The following is a 23668-nucleotide window of genomic DNA, read 5'->3' on the forward strand; positions in this document are numbered from 1 at the left end:
CTGGTCATTTCTGAAGAATTCACATGTTTCAGCATCAAAGTGATTTTTGAAAATGTGCAGAGCTTCAGCTCATATGCTTAAAGCTGGCTGGGAGAAGTCTGGAGAGAGGTCTGGAGAGAGGTCTCACTGAACTTAATATCCAGTGCATCAACAGAAAACAACTTGGGCCACAGGAAAGACCAGGCTGAAAGGGAGTAACATGGGGGTTTTTCTGTCTTCTACATCAAAACATAATATTAAGCTATATAGAACTTATACTAAGACACAGAAACACCATGATAAAGAATTATATCAACATGGGAGGATTGCACAATATGTAAGTGCAATCTAAGGCTGGGTGATGATGATATTATCAGTAATCAATGATATCAGACAAGTGTCGATATGAATGTTAATATCTGACTAGCCAGTGATTATTGTCTTTGTCTGGGACGTAGGCTTAGGCTACACACAAAGCAATATACCTGAAAGATTTATGATTTGGTGTTCAGTTTGGTTTCTTGGATAAAAAAAAAACATAGCTATTATAGCGCAGCATTTGACTACCATTGCCTGTCACAGTAATGGTGTTTTCAGATATTATTGTAAGGAAAGTTTGATGTTGTCACATCATTTCCTTTCTTTTATGGGAGTGAGTGGTCTTCACAAGCTATAGCCAGAACACTGTCCTGTACTGAAATAAAATGCCGTGTCCTGTATTGATCCACAAAAATGCACAATTTGTGCTATATTTTCCTATACAGCCTCCTCCTCCCCAGCTCAGCAAATTTAATTATGGAGGAGCCACAATATATTTATCACCGGGGATCAAACATTGCAGCCTATCAGATTTGTGTGCTCTGTTCGCTCTTAAAATATAGAAACACCTAAAATAACGTAGAGCTGTGGCTATTGATGTAAAGCGACTATCTGCCGTCCGTACTTCTGTGGTTGTTGGGGGGGTGGGGGGGGGGGGGGGGTGCTGGTGGATTTGGACGATACGATATTATTGTTCATCTCAATTGAGCTCTTAATTAAATAATTATATATATAAATATATATATATAGTGGAAACATATCACATGACTGCAATGTGGGCTGCACTATGTATCTAACATTAAAGCATGAGAAGTGAGACTCAGGTGGGTGTTAGTGCTGCTCAGTGCTCTGCTCATACATGCCTACAAAAAACAGGATATTGACAGACACTGTAGGTATTTATGTGGCACGTAGCCTAGCGGTTCTGGAAGCCATGTAAATCAATAAAACTGAGCACGCTGGAAATGGTGGCTACGTGAAACATTCTTCACTCTGCAATGTTATTTGTGGATGTTCGGTAACACTTTACATTAAGTGCACCTTCATAATCCATTCATTATACATTCATAGAACATTCAGTGCAACTTCATAATGCATTCATAATGCATTCACAGAACATTCAGTGCAACTTCATAATGCATTCACAGAACATTCATAAGCAGCATGCAAGTACACCTTAACATCCTAACATCCCTTAACAGCTTTAATATACATTAATAACAAACATTACATGATTATACAATTATAATTTTGTTATTATTTTATAATGTTTGTTATTAATGTATATTTCAGCTGTTAAGGGATGTTAGGATGTTATGGTATACATACATGATGTTTATGAATACTGAATGAATACATTATGAAGGTGTACTGAACGTTTTATTAATGCAATATAAAAGCATTATGAAGTTGCAGTTAATGTAAAGCGTTACCGGATGTTCTTTATTGGACAAGACTCACAGCACGTGTTTGAAGCCAGCACATACAGTATAACTTGACCCATTTGGTATGTCACTACATAGGGGAAATGGTGCTGGTAAAAGCCCTGGGCAACACTGTACTTTTTAGATTTAATGAAGGCAAGCTTGCTGAAGCAGGTTAATGAAGGCAAGCTTGCTGAAGCAGGTACTTTTGTAGGGCTGTTACACTTCTTAAGTAAAACACCTTTGTTGCACTTTAAACTGTGCAAACACAATCAGTTACTATAATTTTTATATAACATAATTATATTATGTCGTTTAAAAAATATATTGCCAAGGAACACATAATGTAAGAAAGCTATGCAAAGTTACTGACATGTTTTGAAAGCTCAGTGAATGGTAAACAAAGTTTGTATCTATTTGCCAAGATTTAAATCATGTTTCTCTCCAAAGCTCCCATACTCTATTCTCCTATTGTATCTCTTGTCTTTGAAAACATTCTGTGGGAAGATATAATTAAAAAACTGCTGTAAAGAGTTTAAATCACTCAAAGAAGACCATTAAACACATTGGATGCAATTATTCCATTATTCTCCTTGGCTGATAGCTGGAGCTATAGTTGAACTAGTTTGGAAAATGGAAAACGAACAGACGCTAATTTCTCTTTTCAGTAAATTTTGAGAAAGCTCTTTAAGCCGTTTCATCATCAAATAAGTCACTACTAATTACAAAACGTATTCACACTTTACAAAGTTTACACTGGGTTAGAATGAAGTAAAATCTAAACTTATTTTTTAAATGATCATTGTCATCTTTATGTGACATTCAGCTTTGGCTCTACCAGAATATTCTTAATGCAGAACAAAATGTTAATTATGCATAATTGTGATCAGCTTAAGCCCTGTTAATTTAATATAATATGAACACAGGTTCCATGTGTATTATACATGTGCCATTTGAAGGGTCCTTCACATTTGTCATGATGCACTTTACAGTTATATTATTAACAATATTCTTAAGGAAACCTAGATTATTAAATCAATGACATTTGACAGTATTTCTCAAATTGATCCAGCAATATTCTAACCTGCTTTTCAATCTTCTTGAAATGTGTTTATCAGTGGAACTTTTTAAGCAAATTAAACCATGACTTAAAATGTGTTTATTAACTTGTACAAGTATTAGGTTCCATAATGTCTGTCTCACACAGATGTTTTAAAACTTCCCAGTCTTTACTTCGACAGGACAATAGCCGACATTTGATTGAATAGGTTTGTATATTTGCCATATTGTCTGTCTGCAGAAGGTCATTGAGTTTTTACAATCCATAAAATTCATACTTCCTTATTTTTGGCTACTGTTGGTTTTCCTGTTTAACACTGCATTACAAGTATGGATTTTTCCACTTCAGCCATTCTAGGGGGAAAAATAAATCCCCCAAATACCTCGATTCCTCCACCACTGCCGAGTCTCTGAAGTAATGAACAATTAAAAGATAGCAGACAGAAAACAATAGATCAGGAATGTGGAATGAACAATGCTTTTATATGCAAGATTGCAGGCACACTTTGACAAAAGAGCATCCATAATTCAGGGTGATGTTTTCTGATTCCTTTGTATACAGTAAGTGTGCAGTGGCAGCTCGAGAGCTGCTTCCTGCCATCAGATGAAACACGATGCCCCTCTTAGACATGTCAAGGTCTCCCTGCAGTAACTCCTGGTTCAGGTTTCCTGCCTAGCAACAACACTTAAAACAAAATCACTTGACAAAGACTTATTTCCCTGTTCATTATGAATACAATACCATTTGCCTTGTAAGTACATGTCACCCAACATTCTTCCAAGAATGAGTTGCCCAGACCTGGCAAGGCGCCTCATTCTAGGGGGGGATGGGAATGGTAGCATTATAATAATCGATGCATTGCATGGTGTCAGACCAGTAACCTTTTCTACTGGCTTCTGTGCAATGCATGATCAGAACTATCTTACCAGGATGTCTGAATCCACAACCCACATGTTTATTGGCGTGCTGTCGGATGCGTGTTCAAGAGAAGTGAATGCCAGCAACTGAGCTATGTGACTCATTTCAAGGTCAAAGAAACCCTAAACTACTCCAGAATCTAATGTTTACAAGTGAATTTGATCCAAATGGCTTGATTTCAAACTAGTAACGATTGTTAGTGGGACCATTAATGGAATATCAAGATTGGGAGCCCTGGGAGACATAGAGAATCAGGCAAAGTTGGGAGAAACACAAATGCACGAGTCCTACATGAGTACTTTAGCTCATTAACCCCTTATTGGCTCTTTACCTAAATCTTATAATTTAATTATTGTCAAAACTCTGTACTATTCTGTTTTTTCATCAGAATTTTTAGGAAATGCCTTACAGATTCCGTCCTCTATTTAATCTGTTAATCCCTAGAATTACAGAGGAACCCAATCAGCAGAGTTTGTTGAGTAAGAGGATTTGAAAGTGAAATGTATAAAAATACAGTTTGGAACAGATTTTGTGTTATTAGGTAGAATGGTGTTCTTCTGAATATCTTACACTGCACACATCTGTTCTAATCAAGATGAGTCCTTGAGATTGTAGTGTGATTACATTTATCATGTAAATAAATTTAAGATTAAGATACTTTGTGGGAACCTTTCAAGGAAGCTGGTTGTAATCAAGAAATGGTTTAAACTAATGGTCAATTATAAATATATGAAAATTACACTGAAATATACAATATTTATTTATTTATTTATTTATTTATATAATATAAACATTTCATGTTCTTAAACAACATGCTTAAAGGAAATTACACTTATTAATCCTGATTAATGTCCAGGTGTATAACTAGTTAGGTTTTTCTGTGAGATAATGAAAGCCATAGCGATGTGAAGAATGACCTATTCCCTAATAACAAAAACGTAACCACTTGTCAATTGTGACAGATATGTTACTGTTTCTATGTCAAATTAGCAAAAATAAACCACTGATTTTGACATCTGCTTTATTATTAACCATCTATTGGATAGATCCATACTCACATTTCTGGACGAGTTGCCTTCAAAGCCCCATTGAGAATCTGTATACAAGTGCTCAATATCCATTTTGGTTCTTTGCTAAGTCTGCAGCCGAGTATGGTTTTGGGGCTTTAATGTCTTTTTCTTTAATTCAGATTTCAGGGCATAGCGCTTACATGAGGGTGTGCTATCCTGGTATAATACTAAAGTGGGTCTGATCCTCTCTCAGGAAACCGAACCACGTTGGCCAGTATCAATAAATGATGAGCACACTGTTGTTTTGAAGGCTAAATAAGGGATCTCTGGATAGGGCTTCATGTTCCATGGTTTCAGTACAAGCTGCTCAGGGGTGCAAGAATTTTATAGACATTTTAATGCTCTTTCTTTTTGTTAAGGGTACAACTATTAATGGTGCTGATGTAACTACAATCTTACATATAAAATCTGATACGTCCGTATGACCTCTCAGTATGAAAACGTCAATCTGGGTGTCAAATTAAGATTCAGTGTGAAATTAACAAACTGATTATTAAATGAACACTCTCAGTGTGAAATTACCAATCGAAGTATTCAATTAGCACTCACAGTGTTAAATTAGCCACTGATTTTTCTGTGTTTGTCATCACGGCATGACAGCACGCTATTCATAAGATGTTTTACTCAAATGATTCAGCTGCTTCATTTCTTTATAAAGTTAATAGAAAAATACAAAACAACACAAGATTGCATTTGATCTTTTGGCATTTAAATGTGCTACTTTTTGATTCAATCCAGTTTGTTAATCAATTAACAGTTTATGTGATGTCCCCTGGTGAAAGAACTGTGTTGAAAGTTGATTTAGGGTTTTCAGAAAACCCTCAAGGTAATACACAATTTAGTGAGTAAATTCAGCCAAATGCTGTACTGGCACGTCTCGTGTCTATCCGAATGTTATGGCCATGTCATGTCATAGACACGTTTCAAACTATGATTATAGGGGTTATACACAGCTTACAATATGCCAGCCACATAAAACGCTGCGTTAGCAACAAGATGACCTTTATTCCGCCAAGAAATTTGTTTAACCTGAATACCAGAAATATAGGGAAACAATAATGTCAGACACAATATACAGCCAGAAACAGTACTGCAATTCCATCAGTTGTTTGCTTCCATATTAGAGTAGCTGTGGCAGCAATAACATCCATCAGCAAGGAGTTCGTGCTCTATGAAAATTTAGCAGAGACAGAACTATGAGCTTCATTATTCAGTCTTTTTTTTATTACACCCAATAATAGTGCAATATAATAAATGCAAGCAATTTTGCATACTAACTGTTGCATTAATAATGCTGCTGGTCATCAGTGGATTTTCCTGACTGACATCAACCAGCATGATGAGAAACCAAGGATTGCAAAACACCCCTACAGAAGAACCCCAGCTGTTTATTCTTGTACGCCCGTAAGCAAAAGCTCGATGTGTGTGTGCTGCCTTTGATCGATAATCGAGGCCATTCTAACTGCACACGTTCAGCTCACATTCCAGCCATGGCCAGTGATATTTAAGGCGTCTGGGATCTACCTGCAGATGCAACAGTAAGAGCCAATTAACCCCACTCTGTATTTATCCCTGTGCCAAGAGTCATTAATATGCTGTAGCCTATTAATTCTCATGACACACCTAATATAACTTTACAAACTCAAGTATAATGTAATCAGTGGGCTTAAAAGATCAGGCAGATGTGATTACTGGCATCCTGTCCGGGTTCCCCTGCCTTTTTTGCCTTGACCCTGTACTGGATAATAAATTAGAAGATGGATTGATGGATAGATGAAAGTATTACATTTCCTGTCATAATATATAATCATAACTGTATCTCCATGCCTGCTTAAAATATAAACACAAACAAATTGACGAATAGTGAATCATACCCCAATTTATACCACTGTCGTGCCTGGGTGTCTAGCTCTTGTGCCTCGCATCCCTGTGGAGGTTGACTAAGGTAGGTCCCAACTGGGATTCTAACTGACAGCATCAAGGCCCAGATGGCAGACATTTTGATTTTAGTTTTTGTGCAGTGTCTGTGTGCCCTGATCCCTCTAAAAATATCTGCCAAAAGTATCGGTGATAATTATATCCTATAGTATGAGGATATAGGATCGGAAGGGTAGCAGGAGAGGGGAAGAGGATTTAGAAAATGTCTGGAGGACTCTTCTATTCCAGTTATATAAAGAAACAAGATAAGGCATAATGATCATGTGCGTTTTCAAAATGTTTCAGATATGTTTATCTTTAAAGATATACAGCAATAACACATTGATATTTCATGTCTGTTTAGTTACAGGATGTGTTCTTTTGATGTGGACAGATAAAATGAAGTCTGGCTTTTCCATCTGGAGCAATGAGATCAGTGCATCGTGTCGCTGAAAACTGCACAGCGATGAATCAAAGGGAGCCCAGCAGAGCCCCATGCTGGCTGCCGGTCTTAGAAAACGGGGTTAACAAAAAATAAATACGAAATGTAAGCATACAAGATGTCTTGGGTTACTCTGTGTGACTTATCAAGGTCTTAAGTGTTATTATTTGACCTTCTGGATCTTTCATGCCTCTCAGGCCTTAAGTGAGCCACTTATTAAACCAGATATCAAAGGCCCGTTTGTCTGTGGCATACAAACTGTTGACAGTCCTCATGCGCATGAGAGACACGGGCTCTGTGTCACTCAGCTGAGCCTTGACATAACAGGAAGTGACACGTTATGTCTGGATTTGTAAACATGAAGAGCTATAAAGGCCCATCTGATGGGGGACACCCCCCCCCCCCCCCACCAACTCCCCACCCCACCATCCCATCTAGAAATTCTACCCCACAAAAGGGATGGAGGCTCTTTACATCCTTCTGGAAATGTAATCTGGGCAGCTAACAAGCTCACATCCCAGGGGAGGACCAGCTCTAGGAGCCCTCACTTACTGATGGAAATCAATTCCGACGTTCATACAGTGACACCTACGGTCAGGCAGAGGTCGCCAGAGAGCACGCCACCTGCTGGAAGGTATGCCGCTCTGAGGGGCATGAAAAAACGGCGCTGTCTTCAGTCCAGGCAGCTACCTGATACTGCAGCTTCGCTCTGCATTATCTTGAACCTTCACCTGTCATCACTATGACTAACTGACATTTCACTAAAATGGAAGTTACTTGTGAATTAGCCTAATATTTAAATTATGATTTGTGGAATATTGAATGCTACAGTATGGGATGGATATTATTGGATGGTTCCTGTTTTAAGTGAAATACCACCCTTGATTAAGAGCTTGATTTTCAGCCACTGTAATCTCCTTTATTATAAACAGAATGACACCCTTACTGTGATACATACACATCACTAAATATTCATTCATCACTGCGTATCAGTTGCCCTTAGAGTGCAGTTGCGTCACCTGGCCCATGCTGCCTAGGATAGGCTATACTTTGACTGTGACCCTGTATCGGGTAAGTAATTATGGAAGATGGCTGAATGCACATTACTTATGAAGTCCTGAAACAAACATGGCCCATTACAAGCTTTCTAGCCCATCTGACCCAGGCTGCTCTCAGCATCTGCAGTGATACCTGGAAAGCCACTGTTATTCCAGCACATTGCATCACCGAATCTGCTACACATCCTCCCTTTGCCAGTTTGCCCTTAACCCAATCACATGCATGCAGGAACAGGGCCTGCGGTAACTCATTCTAGGGGTTATCGTCAGTCAGCATAGAGATACATAAAATGCTGCACTGACATTTTTTAAGGTCAAACGTTACATTTTCGTTTCACTCATGTCTTGGCTCAGCAGCTTGAGAAGCACAGACCTTTAACAGTTATATTTACTGTCATGTTAATCACAAAATAATAATGCTTGACAACAATTTCCTTAAATGGCTACACAATGATTTTAGTACTACATAGCTCATAGTTTTATCATTATTTGATGTACTCTTAGAATGAAAGGTGCATGCTATCAAAAATATACAGACACATCACTAAATATTCATTCATCACTGTGTATCAGTAAAAATATATTTAAACAAAAAAACTGACAGCATGAACGTTGTACCAGCATAGGCATTCCTCCAATGATAGGACGTCTATGAAGTCATGTGACCCTGACAAGGCAGCATGTTTGGGAGATTAGATGTCCATGGTAACATCAAATCCTATACACAGTGTTTGAAACAAAGACTCAACATTCAAGACACCAGGACAGAACTTGAACTCCATTCAGTTTCTTCTCATCTGTAAATAATATGTATGAATTGATACTTTGGAGAAATGATTACACAAGAACACCAGAATCATGAGTTACAAATCTTGATGGAGTTTGATGCCTGAATTTCTCTGACAAGCACTTAGCTGTTTTAAAGGGACGTGTTGTTGCTGGGGCAGGGACTATTTTGCACAGTAGATGTACAGCAAGAGACGTGCCTCCATCCCCCACTCCGCCCCAGTGGAATGCAGTCATCATCTCCTTTAGTGGATGAGACCAGCACTAAACATACTCTGCTGGGATACTGGCCCTCAGGCACGACTCTCATAGAGGAATGCTCTCATCAGAAAACACCGAAGCTCTCTCAGGCTTGAGAGGACAAAGCATCTGCTCTCCTGAAGCGCATCTTTTCAAGCTTGGAGCCCGAGTCCCCAGAAAACCTGGTTTGCAGTGATAAAGAAATGGTGCTACTTCCTAGCAAAATGGTAAAAAAAAGCACCTATCTTATTTTATACCCTAATGAATAATTAGGCTAATTATTTTCCTTTCCAATTTAATAACCATAGCAATGCTGAAATAATTTGACCCAAAGACTTACAAGAAGAAATCTGAGAAACGTGGTTAAAACGTGTTTTTTTTTTTTTTATTCAATATTTGTGTTTCAATGTGTATGTTACTATATGATCTTTTTTTGGAGTGATTTACATGTTTCTTTTCTGTCATCTGTCATATGATACTAGACTACAGTCTGCTTTTACATGAGTTTTTTTAATCCTACAAACATACTAATAGTCTTTTTTCCAAGATTTTGCAAAGTGCCTGTGTTGTGACCTCATTCCCATATACAGCTCTGGTGGGAGTGAAGGCTAATACAACTGTCCGTTAAGTCTATCCCAGCACCAGGGGCAAGTCTTAATGGTCCGGAGCCCAACTGTAACCCTTAAATGTTCTCTTTTAAATGTTCTACCATCATTCTGCATTTTAAGCCATTTTTTGGGATGGTGATGAATTAAATGTGTAACTCTGTACTTCTTTGTGATATCTTCTGCTTGACCAACTAATTTTAATATTGACCTGTTAAAAACTAGATATTAGGGTGTTCAGCATATACCCGTGCCAGGCAAGACGAAGGTGTTGAAGTCATATGGTTTCACAAAGCCTGCTTCTAAAAGAAACCTTGTGATATTCACCAATCAGGGCACGAAACAATTACTTGTCAGTGAATTTTAATAAAGCATCTTTTGTTGAAATTGTTTTAAAGGAGACCAATATTACTTCCGAAGCAGATCTGCAAGTTCATTCACTCATTCATTCATTCATTCATCTATCCATCCATCAATCCATCTTTGAACTGCTTATTTTGGTCATTGTCATGGGGGGGGGGGGGTGGAGCCTATCACAGGCAACACAGGGCTTAGGGAAACTAGCCCATCACAGGGCGGACACACACATTAGTGCTTGACTACCTGTGTTTGGACTATGTCAGGAAACCTATGAGACACGGAAAGAACATGCAAAATAAAACCAATTTTTGGACAGGGATGGGGGTAAGTAACTGGACTTTTAAAAGACTGCTCCTTGACCAGCATGTTTTGTTGTGCCACAGCTCTCCATCAGAAAATCAGAATGTGCTTTCAAAACACACATGAGATTATTTGGAAGCCTGAAATTCATGTAAAGGAATATTCAGCTCAGTAAACTCTACGGATGACATACAGAGATAGAAACATGAACTTCTAGGTGTAGTTTTGGGCAAGGAGCTTCCACAGAACTTATATACTTGTGAATAAAAAGTCTGTCAGTCTATAATATGATATAAATGGATCATTAAATGTGACACTGTAAGTCTGGGCATCTGGGTTTGCAAAATACAAACTAATCACCTTAAAAAAACTAACATGATCAGACATTTCCCTTTAAGTTCCAGTAATAGGAATTATGCCATTATATGACCTGGTTGGAAGTAAGACTGCTGGAGATTCTATATTAAACTGACCAATATGGCCAGAGAGTGCATCTCTCAGTGTTTAAATGAGCTGCAACAGAGGGGTAATTAATGCTCATTACATGAAAACGCTTACTACTACAGAAAAAAAAACAGATGCAGATTAGGATGAACGCCTTCTAAACAACCTTAGATAGCATGCAGCTATTCCTTGGGCTATATACGTATATGATTAGAAACCATTGCTTCTCATAGTGCTTTAGGCTAATAGTTAATTGAGCAAGAATACAATGAAAAGGTTTCATTACACAGTGTGAACTTTCTCTCTGTGATACCACCATCCAAGGCTGTGCTGTGGGAGTTGCTGTTGCCTCACACTTCCAGGGATGGCAGTTCAAATCTTGTCTCTGCTCTGTCTATATGTTATTTGCATGTTCATGTTCTCCTTGTGTTTTGTAGGTACTCCAGGTTCCTCCCACAATACAAAGACATGCAGTTAGGCTACCTGACATCACTAAATTGCCCATTATGTTTGTAAGTGTGCCCTCTGATGGAGTAGCATTCAATCCAGGATGAGCGTTGCTGCCTAGGGCACCACAACCCTGCACTGCAAGGATAGGGTTAGAAGATAGATAGGTGGACAGCTGGAAGATGGATAGGTGGACAGCTGGAAGATGGATAGGTGGACAGTTGGAAGATGGATAGGTGGACAGCTGGAAGATGGATAGGTGGACAGTTGGAAGATGGATAGGTGGACAGCTGGAAGATGGATAGGTGGACAGTTGGAAGATGGATAGGTGGACAGTTGGAAGATGGATAGGTGGACAGCTGGAAGATGGATAGGTGGACAGTTGGAAGATGGATAGGTGGACAGATGGAAGATGGATAGGTGGACAGCTGGAAGATGGATAGGTGGACAGTTGGAAGATGGATAGGTGGACAGTTGGAAGATGGATAGGTGGACAGCTGGAAGATGGATAGGTGGACAGTTGGAAGATGGATAGGTGGACAGTTGGAAGATGGATAGGTGGACAGCTGGAAGATGGATAGGTGGACAGCTGGAAGATGGATAGGTGGACAGCTGGAAGACGGATAGGTGGACAGTTGGAAGACGGATAGGTGGACAGCTGGAAGACGGATAGGTGGACAGTTGGAAGACGGATAGGTGGACAGCTGGAAGACGGATAGGTGGACAGTTGGAAGATGGATAGGTGGACAGCTGGAAGATGGATAGGTGGACAGCTGGAAGATGGATAGGTGGACAGTTGGAAGATGGATAGGTGGACAGCTGGAAGATGGATAGGTGGACAGTTGGAAGATGGATAGGTGGACAGCTGGAAGATGGATAGGTGGACAGTTGGAAGATGGATAGGTGGACAGCTGGAAGATGGATAGGTGGACAGCTGGAAGCTGGATAGGTGGACAGATGGAAGATGGATAGGTGGACAGCTGGAAGATGGATAGGTGGATAGGTGGACAGCTGGAAGATGGATAGGTGGACAGATGGAAGATGGATAGGTGGACAGCTGGAAGATGGATAGGTGGACAGTTGGAAGATGGATAGGTGGACAGCTGGAAGATGGATAGGTGGACAGCTGGAAGATGGATAGCTGGACAGCTGGAAGATGGATAGGTGGACAGCTGGAAGATGGATAGCTGGACAGCTGGAAGATGGATAGGTGGACAGCTGGAAGATGGATAGGTGGACAGTTGGAAGATGGATAGGTGGACAGCTGGAAGATGGATAGGTGGACAGTTGGAAGATGGATAGGTGGACAGTTGGAAGATGGATAGGTGGACAGCTGGAAGATGGATAGGTGGACAGTTGGAAGATGGATAGGTGGACAGTTGGAAGATGGATAGGTGGACAGCTGGAAGATGGATAGGTGGACAGTTGGAAGATGGATAGGTGGACAGCTGGAAGATGGATAGGTGGACAGCTGGAAGATGGATAGGTGGACAGCTGGAAGACGGATAGGTGGACAGCTGGAAGACGGATAGGTGGACAGTTGAAAGACGGATAGGTGGACAGTTGGAAGATGGATAGGTGGACAGCTGGAAGATGGATAGGTGGACAGCTGGAAGACGGATAGGTGGACAGTTGGAAGACGGATAGGTGGACAGCTGGAAGACGGATAGGTGGACAGTTGGAAGACGGATAGGTGGACAGCTGGAAGACGGATAGGTGGACAGTTGGAAGATGGATAGGTGGACAGCTGGAAGATGGATAGGTGGACAGCTGGAAGACGGATAGGTGGACAGTTGGAAGACGGATAGGTGGACAGCTGGAAGATGGATAGGTGGACAGTTGGAAGATGGATAGGTGGACAGCTGGAAGATGGATAGGTGGACAGTTGGAAGATGGATAGGTGGACAGCTGGAAGATGGATAGGTGGACAGCTGGAAGCTGGATAGGTGGACAGATGGAAGATGGATAGGTGGACAGCTGGAAGATGGATAGGTGGACAGATGGAAGATGGATAGGTGGACAGCTGGAAGATGGATAGGTGGACAGTTGGAAGATGGATAGGTGGACAGCTGGAAGATGGATAGGTGGACAGCTGGAAGATGGATAGGTGGACAGTTGGAAGATGGATAGCTGGACAGCTGGAAGATGGATAGCTGGACAGCTGGAAGATGGATAGGTGGACAGCTGGAAGATGGATAGCTGGACAGCTGGAAGATGGATAGGTGGTTATTTTTCATATTGCGACATAAAAGGTCTGTGGCAGAATTAATTCCATAACTTCATTTTTTCCCGGACAGCTTGGCAGCACGGTTCCCAATGAACCGTAATATTTGAATTGACAGTGACATGATGCAAAGTTTAGCTGCTTCTCATCGTTGATTACTTTGTTCTGAGGGCAGACAGATCCATTCATTAAAATAATTATTTAGCTTGTGTGCTTGTATTTCTACCAATGACGCTTGTCAGACTGTTCAGCTGCTCTGATGTGATGAATGGGTTTCTTGGTCATAATGCTCACAGAGAGAAAAGCTCAGGGCTGCAGTGCCAGGGGGTCAAAAGTGGTTTAAAAACTAAATAAATAAATCAAAATACACTCTACAGAACAACTGACTTCAGTTTCAGCTAACAGTATATATACAAGGATTAAGGCCAATTTACTCATTATACTCACTCAGTTATCCTTAAAAATAGTTACCAAGCTAATTCTGGTTATAAATTGTTTAGAAATGGCATTTAAAGATGAAATACTAAATCAGTTTTTCAAAACCCTATAATGTTTCACATATTAAAAAATATATAAATTGTTGATATTGCTGAAGAAATCGCCCTGAATTATTTATAACATGGAATATTTAACATCTAAAGCTAAAATCAAAGAATATATTACATGGAAAACTTACCTGTTATTATTACAGTTGTTTCTGACAGTCATGCTTGTGTTGGCGATACCATAACTGCCCTTATACTGAGCACTAAAAACATTAAATATAACATACAGAGCTAAAGTCATTGGCATTTTAGCTAAAAAAAGTCAGCTTGCAAATCAGTTAAAACAGTTCAGAAAAATAATGCCTATAATTTTACTGTATCTGTGTTGTTATAATTATTAGCTTACTATATCTGTATTATTTTTTATACATAGATGCATCTCACCTCAAACCCACCTTGGCTCATGTTAACATTACGATGGTTTAACACAACAGCTGTGTACCAGCTTGCATATTAGCATAGCACACACTTAAATGCTCTCCAGTTTGCAGTCCTCCAAGTGTGTTATGAAATGAGGATATAACAAGGGTTGATTGTTAACCTACTTCGCTGCATCATTATTATGCATTTTACAAGATTCAGGATATAGGTTAACTTCCCACATCTAATGCTGACAGTTGGTTAAATCCACCATCTAATAAATTTATATATACCTATTTATCCAGAACAGGACTGGAGGCTTGTTAAGCCTGATTTATACTTCTGTGTAGAATCTACGCCGTCGTTATGGCATAGGTATGGTGTAGCCACGAGCCAATCACAGTTGTTGCAATCTGCGTCATCATGACCTACAGTATAGTTACATTTCTGAGTGAGGCTACAAGGTAGGGTGCGCAGCTATGCCATACCTACGCCATACCAACGGTGTAGATTCTATGCCAAACTATAAATTAGGCTTAAGGAAGCATGAGGCACAGATTAGGCACACGTTGAGAGACATTAATTGACCTAACCATATGTTTTTGAACTTCTGGAGGATAGCTAGAAAAAAACCCATGGAAACAAAGAGAAAATGTAGAAATGCCACAGGCTTAGAGCTGGGGGACTCAAACAACTACCCTAGAGTTGTGAGACCTCAATTTTCCCCACTGAGTGAGTAGGCCTACACTGCTCCATTGATTAAATATACGAATTAAATTAAAAACCTGAATTTTTATAATTATTACTAAAATAAGACAAACAATTAGTTGCTATTCAACACATATTTAATTAATGCTTTTCAAAATACACAATTCTTATCGGTAACTAATCTGTTCAAGAAATCAGTTGCTGTAAAGACAATATCTGATGCGTTTTAATTATTACTTTTCCATACATTTTATTAAGTAGCTTGGATAATATTTTATGTAGGCATATAGTTTCAACTGCCAAGTTTTCCCAGATTTGGTGCTTAGTCCTACTCACTAAGCCCATTGCTCACTATAATAGTGTGCAAGGTATCACACGCTAGTATAGTGTTCAGACAATGTCTGTTCTTATTGCTATGACCATATGCCTCCAGATCATTGACACTTTATCTTTACACTGGGAAAACACCAGGTATAAAACACGCCTTTAGAGGCTTGTAATGGACTATGAACGTACCCTGCACTCAGTACTCTGAGCAATATAATAGCGAATAAAATGAAATACCTGACAATAAATGCAATGCCTTGTGCCCCCTTGAAAGCTTAAATAAAAGTCTGCTTCTAAATCGCTTAATCTTTATATATATATATATATGCACACACACACACACACACACACACACACACACACACGAGGGTCTGGGCACTTGTGATTTTTTTATAAAAAAGTAGGCATTGCAGTTACTGAATAATCTGCCCTGTGGTAATTAACTGAGGGCTGCTGTGATCTGAAATGAAATCCCCTAGGAAGATTATTTTTACCTAAATCCAGTAAGGAATCAACAATGAAAAGGCTGCATGAAGTGAAAGGTCGAATAAAAGAATATCCATCCATCTCTTCGTTTGTCTTCCATAACTGCTTATTCAGTTCAGAATAGCACTGAGGTCATAGCCTATCCCAGTCAGCATAATGCATGAGGGAGGAGATGCTCTGGATGGGATGCAAGCCCATCACAGCAGCAAATATATGTGTGCGTATATATATATAAACACACACACACACACACACACACATATACATACTGTATATATGAGAAATCAGCAGTTTTCTGTTTGAAGGAAACAGCGCTGACCATCTATATTAGTATTCTTTTTATCGTCTGACATTGTTAGCAGTTGCCCTGGGAGTTCGGAGTTGCATCCCTGCATATCCCAGGCCAGACTAACTGCAGTTTCCATCAGGAAGTTTTCTTCATCTGGATATAAGAGCTGTGGCGCTAGTTGCTCCTTATCATATACGATGGGGATTAAAGTGGGCTGGGATCATTCAACAGACTGATGCCTAAATAGTTTTTTTAGAACAACAAAAGTCTAACTTGTTAACATGTTATTAATGATGACTAGCAGTCACAGGATTTCACAGTTCTGGCATTTTGCGACTTTTTAAATATAGCATAACATAAAATGACTAAAGTTTCTTGAATAAAATGAAAATATAATAAACATTGTTTTATCTCGGCTTGAGGACAGTCTGTTCATACATGATTCTGGATTCCTTATGGTCTGCGAGCAGAAAGACTGTCATCTTCACTTTATTCTCTTGAAAGCCTTCATTTGGGGCTGTGTGCTCCTACACAAGCATGCAGGTACATTACAGCCCACTGCCAGAAATTCTGCCAAAGAATGGGATGCTGCCTTCAAAGCCATTAAAGGATTGAACTCATTCTCAAGCACTTTATTTGCATTATATACTGGTAGTGTAGCTACACCTATGCTTAATAACGGTTACTCCAAACCACACCGCCACCCGCATGCCGGCTCTCGTAGACGGCAGGGTGGTGACCCCTTCAAACAGGACTTGAGTGCCTACTTCATCACTGATTTGGAGGTTCTTGCCATTTCAAACTAGGAACAGTGAACAGTTTAATCAGCAATCTAAACTGCCTGCAAGGCATTAAACAATGACACAGAATCCAATTACCATGCGAGTCCCTGCATTTAATATACAATAAAGACTGTCTTTCATGTTTCTTTTGTCCCTTCACATAGAAACATGGTTTTTGGTGATGTTCCTTTTACCATTTAGAATACGAATGGACTCCTGTACGGAGTCAGATCTCATCCTCCTATCTTTTCTTACCTTAGTTCTTCCTGAGAGTGAAATCCACTGAGCAGAGACGTGAACGAGGCGACCACAGTTGTTTAAGAGAACCTGAGCCCAGCGGTGGCCACTAAGAGAGATCCGTGCGCTTGGCACTTCATTAAGTTCAGGGATGGGGGAGGCCTCTGGCCACCCTGTGCCCCACATTGTCAAACCGAGAAACCGAGCCTCTCTCTCCCTGTCTATCATCCTCCCTCACTTGCTTTGTTATTTTCCTGACCAAACGTAGAAATTGCTTTCCAGAGCAACTGCCAGCATCAGAAAAAAAAAAATCATAGACATGGTAAGTCCTCTCCACCATATCCGTGGTGACCCACACTGCAGTTTTATTAGCTTAATTTTAATTTGCTGCATGCACCTAACCCCCCCCCCCCCCCCCCGCCCCCCGCCCCGCTCCATAATTCCTGTCATGTCCCCGGCAGATGAACCACTGCTCATCGCAATGGCAACACACGAGTGCCCCAAGAAAAAAGCCTTGAAGCTCAGCCCGCCTGTTCACTCACCCCGGCAACTTTGCCATCTTCACGAAGCTGAACACGTCCATGTGTGCCACTTCACTCCGGCTGCATGGCAAAAATTCTCTCTTGGCACAATTGGATAAATAATTCAGGAAAGCAGGAGCCAGCAGATGTCAGGAGGAGAGATTCGGCCCCTGGGGTTCAGCCCTGCCTGCCTGGCACTCCGTGATTCCTCCTCCTTTTTTCTTGCCCCGGCCTCAGTCCCAGGAGCAGAATCTGGAAGAGCGGGATCGTGGGCTACATCCTCGGAAACCTGCTTGCGACGAGCTGCCTTCATTTAATTTCCACGGTAGTGGAATGATATGCGGGGGGCTGGGCGGTGACAACGGCTTTGTGGAGAGAGAGAAAGAGAGAGAGAGAGAGAGAGAGAGAGCGAGAGACCGGGGGGGTTGGAAGGGAGGGAGGGAGGGATGAGGAGGTGGAGGAGAGCAGGGGGACGCAAATCACTGTTGATATATGTTTCCAGCTCACGATTCCTCTTCCTCCATGGCTCATCCACTCCCTGCCTTTATTCATATCTCAGGAGGAGACGGAGATGGGCACAGACAGGAGAGCAGGGAATGTTTGTTTGCCGAGTGAGACGGGCGCAGGGCTGAGAGACAAAGACTGTATATTGCAGAGAAAGGGAGAAATCTCTGGCTGCAGGGGAGTGGATCAAAAGGTCACAGGCAGGAAAAAAAGACCCTGGGTGGCCATCTCCTCTCATGGCTGAAAACTGCAAGGGGTCTTGGGTGTAAGAGTCAGTTAGCATTCCTGAAAAGATGAAGCAAATGCATATGCACATGTACTCAGGATAGTCTTTATGTGGCCACAGGAATTACAAAAGAATACTATAAAAGTGTTGTGTTCCACTGTAAAAATAATGTTTCGAGCCTTATCAATCAGAAGGAATCCCTGGGGGTGTGTGGTGAAAGGCTGATATGCTTATTAAATTTTCCCATGCAACCTCTATCAAGAGTTTCCACAGTGCCACAGAGCTGTGGACTTAACAAGACTTTCTCGTTTGGAACGAGGACCCTAAATGCATTTGAAATATATAGTAAACCTGCAGCAATTATTTCCCCTGTTCCCCAGAACCGGCTGGTGGCTAACGAATTTACCGAGGGTACTGCTCCTGTGCTTCCAAGAAAGAAGTGTAATCTAACTGCGTCAGTCCAATTATGCGACGCGGTTAATGAGACAGATATGAAACATGCAAGCCAGGCCATTTTCTTGGGATAAAGCAAGCAGCTGAATGAAACGTAGGGAATTGCCAGGGAAGAGATTCCACGCGAGTAACTGGAGCCAGGATGATGCGACTCCCGTCTAGCGATTTCACTGTAATGCAATCGGCACATTTATTCATCTTTTACTCGCTGTTGACTGCACCTGTTCTGCTCTCAGTGGGCCTTCGTCCGGGGACAGGGTAAAGCTTTCGGACGGCTCTCCTAAAGGAGTATCAACAGCAGCATAATTAAGCTCCGCTGCTGCTAATTTAAATGCCTGATTAAGTGGTGTCCCTCACAATACTGAGTCTCATCAGTGAGCAACGTTTACTTGCTGTGGTTACAACCAAGTCTCGTCCATGCATTTAACCTGTATCAGAAATGTATTTATATATATATATAGACATAAAATCTGTAATTTACAGCCCGAAAAGCTGGTTTATTCCCTCATGTCACCATGTTTGCTTTCTTGTTGTTGGCAATTCCCCAAATAGATCTTTGATTCACACTAGTCACTCTGTCCAATTTCCTTTTAAATTGACACTCTGGGAAGCTTGGTGGCTTAGCAGATGGCACTGGGAGCAGCATGGACGATGGCTGGATATACTCAGACTGGTATTGGAGGCATCTTTGAAAGGATGTGCCGCTGAGGTTTCAACATCCTTGAGGTAACAGTTAGTAAGCAATGGTGAGGTTGTCTAAGTAGCAATGCATCGTCGTCGTGTCACGTGTCTTTTCTGCTGGGTTCAACAACATCATTATTTTTAGGTAAATATAATAGTAGATATAATGCCCAGTATTTTCCCCACATCTGATTTTAAACAAAGTTTTTGACTCCAGTCAGTTGTGACGGACTGCAAAGCCATTTTTAAGCTAAAACACACTTGGAAAATTAAAAGACATCGCCGTGTGAGCATCACTCTGTGACCAGACTGCCAAAACATCAAGGGACTTACTAAGAATCTTGGAAGACATCCAAGGATATGCAGGTGCCTCCTGCTTGCAGTTATGTCAGTTTTCATCACATCATCAAAAGGCTCTATGAAAATCTGACATGTATGGCACAGTGCAAGAGCCACTGCCTCTTAAGAATAACACAAATGGTGGTGTTTTGTTTGCCAAAAACCGCCTCCATCTTTTGGAATTGTGTTACATTTTGGGAAAACCAGACACTGTAATCCATAGTTAGGACCTCTTTCCAACAGCAACCAGATAGTGCTCTCACAATTGAAAAGCAAATTTCCAAAACTCACACAGTCCCAGGATGCTGTTTCAAGAGTTTTAATGAGTTTTGGAAATTTAAGGAAAGTTCTTTTTTGGATTACATATGAGTTGAGCGAGTTTTGGTTCCCAGTATTGTAACATATGATGAAAAAGCCTCATTTTAGGTCACTGACGGCCTCATCTCAAAAACAATAACAAATGGACTGAGAGAGTTTTGGAAATTTGCTCTTCAATTATAACCTCACACATAAGTGTAACTGTAGCAGCAGTCTGCATTCCCATCAGATTGCACATTGCACAGATTGCACACACATTGTCTGTGACAATCTATTTGGAGAGCCCAACTCTTCAGCTATCAAAGTTACCACTGGAGATGTGGTTACCAGTGTTAGTTACCAGTGGAGATATGGTCTTCTACTGTAAAACAAAAGGTGACATTTATCCCTTCACCCTTTAGTGTATGGAGATTGAAGAGTTACAGATTCTCGTTCCAAAAAAGCTACAGTCAAATTTGACCCTGAGCATCTGTGTACTGTGTACTGATACAGGATGTGCTTTAATTTTTTATTTGATGTAGTAATTATCTGGGCATTTGCAGGATATGCCTTCCACCCCCAGAACACCATTCAGATGCTGAAAGCTTTATTGGCAGTTCAGGGGGAAGAAGGGGGTGATTTGAGAGCAGGCCAGCCTAAGATTATCTCCCCACTCATCTCCTTGAAGGAAGAATGTCATGGATGGCATGTGAAAGGATGTCAGAATGCTGAACTACCCCATCAATAACGTAATTCCACATGGCGCTATTAAATAACAAAGCAACTCAGGCCAATCCTTTTAAGAGAAATGACATAACGTTTCCCCCAGTCAGAGAGTAACGATTCTGTACCAGAGTAGCACTGCTATTTAGAATGAATCAAAGTGCCTTCACTCAATGCTCAAGAACAATGAAGAATGAGGACATTTCCTTCTGAGTAAGTAACCCTACCCTTCCATTTGGCATGTGGAAGCCCTGGAAGGACAGAGATCAAGTGCCCAACTGTGACAGGTGGTTCATATTAATTAATCGCCCACAGAGTGAACATTTTGTGAAGTTCCTAGCAAATCTATATATGTAGGGCAGCTGACAAAAGACTTCTACAGCACCTTTACTGCATAAAGCAACTGACTAATAACTACAGAATACAGAAATATCAATGAATAGGTTCAGTCTTTAAAACCATTAAGATCCTGGAGGAAATGTCCAGTTTGTCCAGAACACTTAATGACACTGAACAGCAGTGAAAAACAAAAAATATAAAATATAAAAGATTGCAATGTCTTGTAATGACTGATTATGGCTCGTAATATCTTGTAGGCGGTAGGTCAAGACCTACCTGCTCCTGCCAGTCTGTCTAATAAACGTTCTTGCACCTTAGTCTTTTAAGGTGATTAACTGAAACTGAATCATCTCCTGCATTCTATATAGCATATGTTGGGTTTTGTCAAAGGATCTGCCTAAACTTGATGGCATTCCTTGGATATTAATACATTTCACTTGTATCTGAATACCAGCGTTCTTTATTATTTGAGCAGCAGGATCCTGATTTGTTGTTTTCTGCATTATGAGGGTTTATCCTGCAATACCAGTATATTCTCTTGTCTGATTTGCTGATTTGATTTGCACACATTTTACAGCCTGTTCTGTTAGTCAGGGATCGTCAACCTGGACAAGTGTTTCCATGGCAAGACTCATCAGCCCATGGCAAATTGTTTTGATTGAAGAAAAATACTTTGGCATGTATGTTTTTAAATACTATTTAAATGCTATTAGTACATTATTAAGTTGGAGTATATTATACAGTAATTATGGATGTAAGGATGACTTGGGTGAAACTGGCCCTGTTTGTTTCGTATGTTTCCACTTCCCCTCTTTTCTTTTTGCCATCAAGTTCACATTTTGCCTGAGAATGACTAGATTATACTTCTGGTTGTTTACCGTTTATTCTGCATTTAGACGTTTTGGAGTTAACTGTGTTACTGTTAGTGAACTGAGAGACTTGTGAATAACAGGAGTTTAGTTTCTGAAGTTTATGTTCCCTCTGTTTCTATAGAGTTGGTTCTGTTTGGTAAATTTGGTAAAAGGTTTTTTTCTTTCTATAAGAAATTTAATTAATAATGCCTTTTGGTTATGATTGGTTATGATTCAGCCATCATCTCCTAACCATGACATACCACTATGACAGGTCTGGCATACAAGGTTCCTGTTGTTGAATTCGGTTTCTGGTTTTCACCATAATCGCACTCATGACAGACAAAATGCTGAATGTTTGACATATTTGTCTGCAAAATGTCATGCCTGAGCTCTCGAGCATCAAAACGTTTGTAGGTTTCTCTTGTCGCAGGCAGTCGGTTTCAGAGCTGTACAATTCATCACACTTTTTATCCATTAATCACTCACTGATAGCAAATATATAGGTCAGCTATTTTTGTTTGTAAATACCAACACTGTTTACATTTTGTACAAGGTTGTTTATGAAACTATTTAAAACAAGCTAAACCATTAGGTTAATGAATGAGCTTACGGTCATCTCACTTCTGTTTGCACAAGGCCCTCTTCTGCTTTGATAAGTGGTATTGTGATATACCGACACAGACACAAATACAGCAATACAGCAATAAAAGGTTCCTTTTACAATCATGAGTGCCATAAGCGTGTTGATGTACTGTAACAGGACTCACTTGAGCTAATTGCACTGTGTGTAAATTACAGATTTTATGTCTATATATATAAATAAATTTCTGATAGGTATTTTACGTGGGGCAACAGACATTGTAATAATCATTAGATAATTTTTCCTTTATCATTATTCATTCATCCATGTTCCATAACTGCAGATCCAGTGCAGGGTCGCAGTGATACAGGGTTCTGTTCCCAAAACCAAAAGGCACTTCACAGTGGACACCTCAATTAACCAATTAATTAATTGTTTGATTAATTCTTACTGACACTTCTAATTTTCCCATTGTCGTTTAGTTGCTTGCCTTCCCAGGAGCCTTAGGTATGGCACATTTTTCAGACCTATCTACATCACTGTATATTTTGCTGAAGCCAACCATGGTAATGAGCTGGAGTGTACAGAAGCTGGGTGGATATATGGAATATTAGCTGTTAGCTAGAACAGTGTGCTTCCTATAATGTGTTATGCTGCAGGGAGCCACAAAATGCAGAATCGCTATAACTCTGTAATCATAAACAAAGCTGAGAGCATGCGCATCAGTGATTGATGGCTGACAACAAGGCCGGCCTTGGCTGTCACATGCTTTAAGGTCATCTGGTGAACAAGGACATTGATTTTAATGATTTGAGGATGGGCCGA

The 23668-nt window shown here is 40.3% G+C and overlaps 1 protein-coding gene across 3 annotated transcripts in view; it reads right to left on the reverse strand.

Moving 5' to 3' along the window:
• The window catches only part of LOC111846836 (FERM and PDZ domain-containing protein 4), a 41951-nt gene extending 23742 nt beyond the window's left edge, over positions 1-18209 (reverse strand). The window contains exon 1 of one of the 3 annotated variants that reach the window (XM_023817469.2): positions 17869-18209. In XM_023817469.2, coding sequence (XP_023673237.2) covers positions 17869-17909 — 41 coding nt within the window. In that variant the 5' untranslated portion in view covers positions 17910-18209. Of the gene's footprint in view, positions 1-4757; positions 4961-17868 lie in introns of those variants that run through there. The other 2 variants (XM_072715832.1, XM_023817470.2) reach the window with 2 other exon arrangements.
• Between the last annotated feature and the right edge of the window lie 5459 nt (positions 18210-23668).

Source organism: Paramormyrops kingsleyae, chromosome 1, assembly GCF_048594095.1.
Source record: "Paramormyrops kingsleyae isolate MSU_618 chromosome 1, PKINGS_0.4, whole genome shotgun sequence".
NCBI classification, from domain to species: Eukaryota; Metazoa; Chordata; class Actinopteri; order Osteoglossiformes; family Mormyridae; genus Paramormyrops; species Paramormyrops kingsleyae.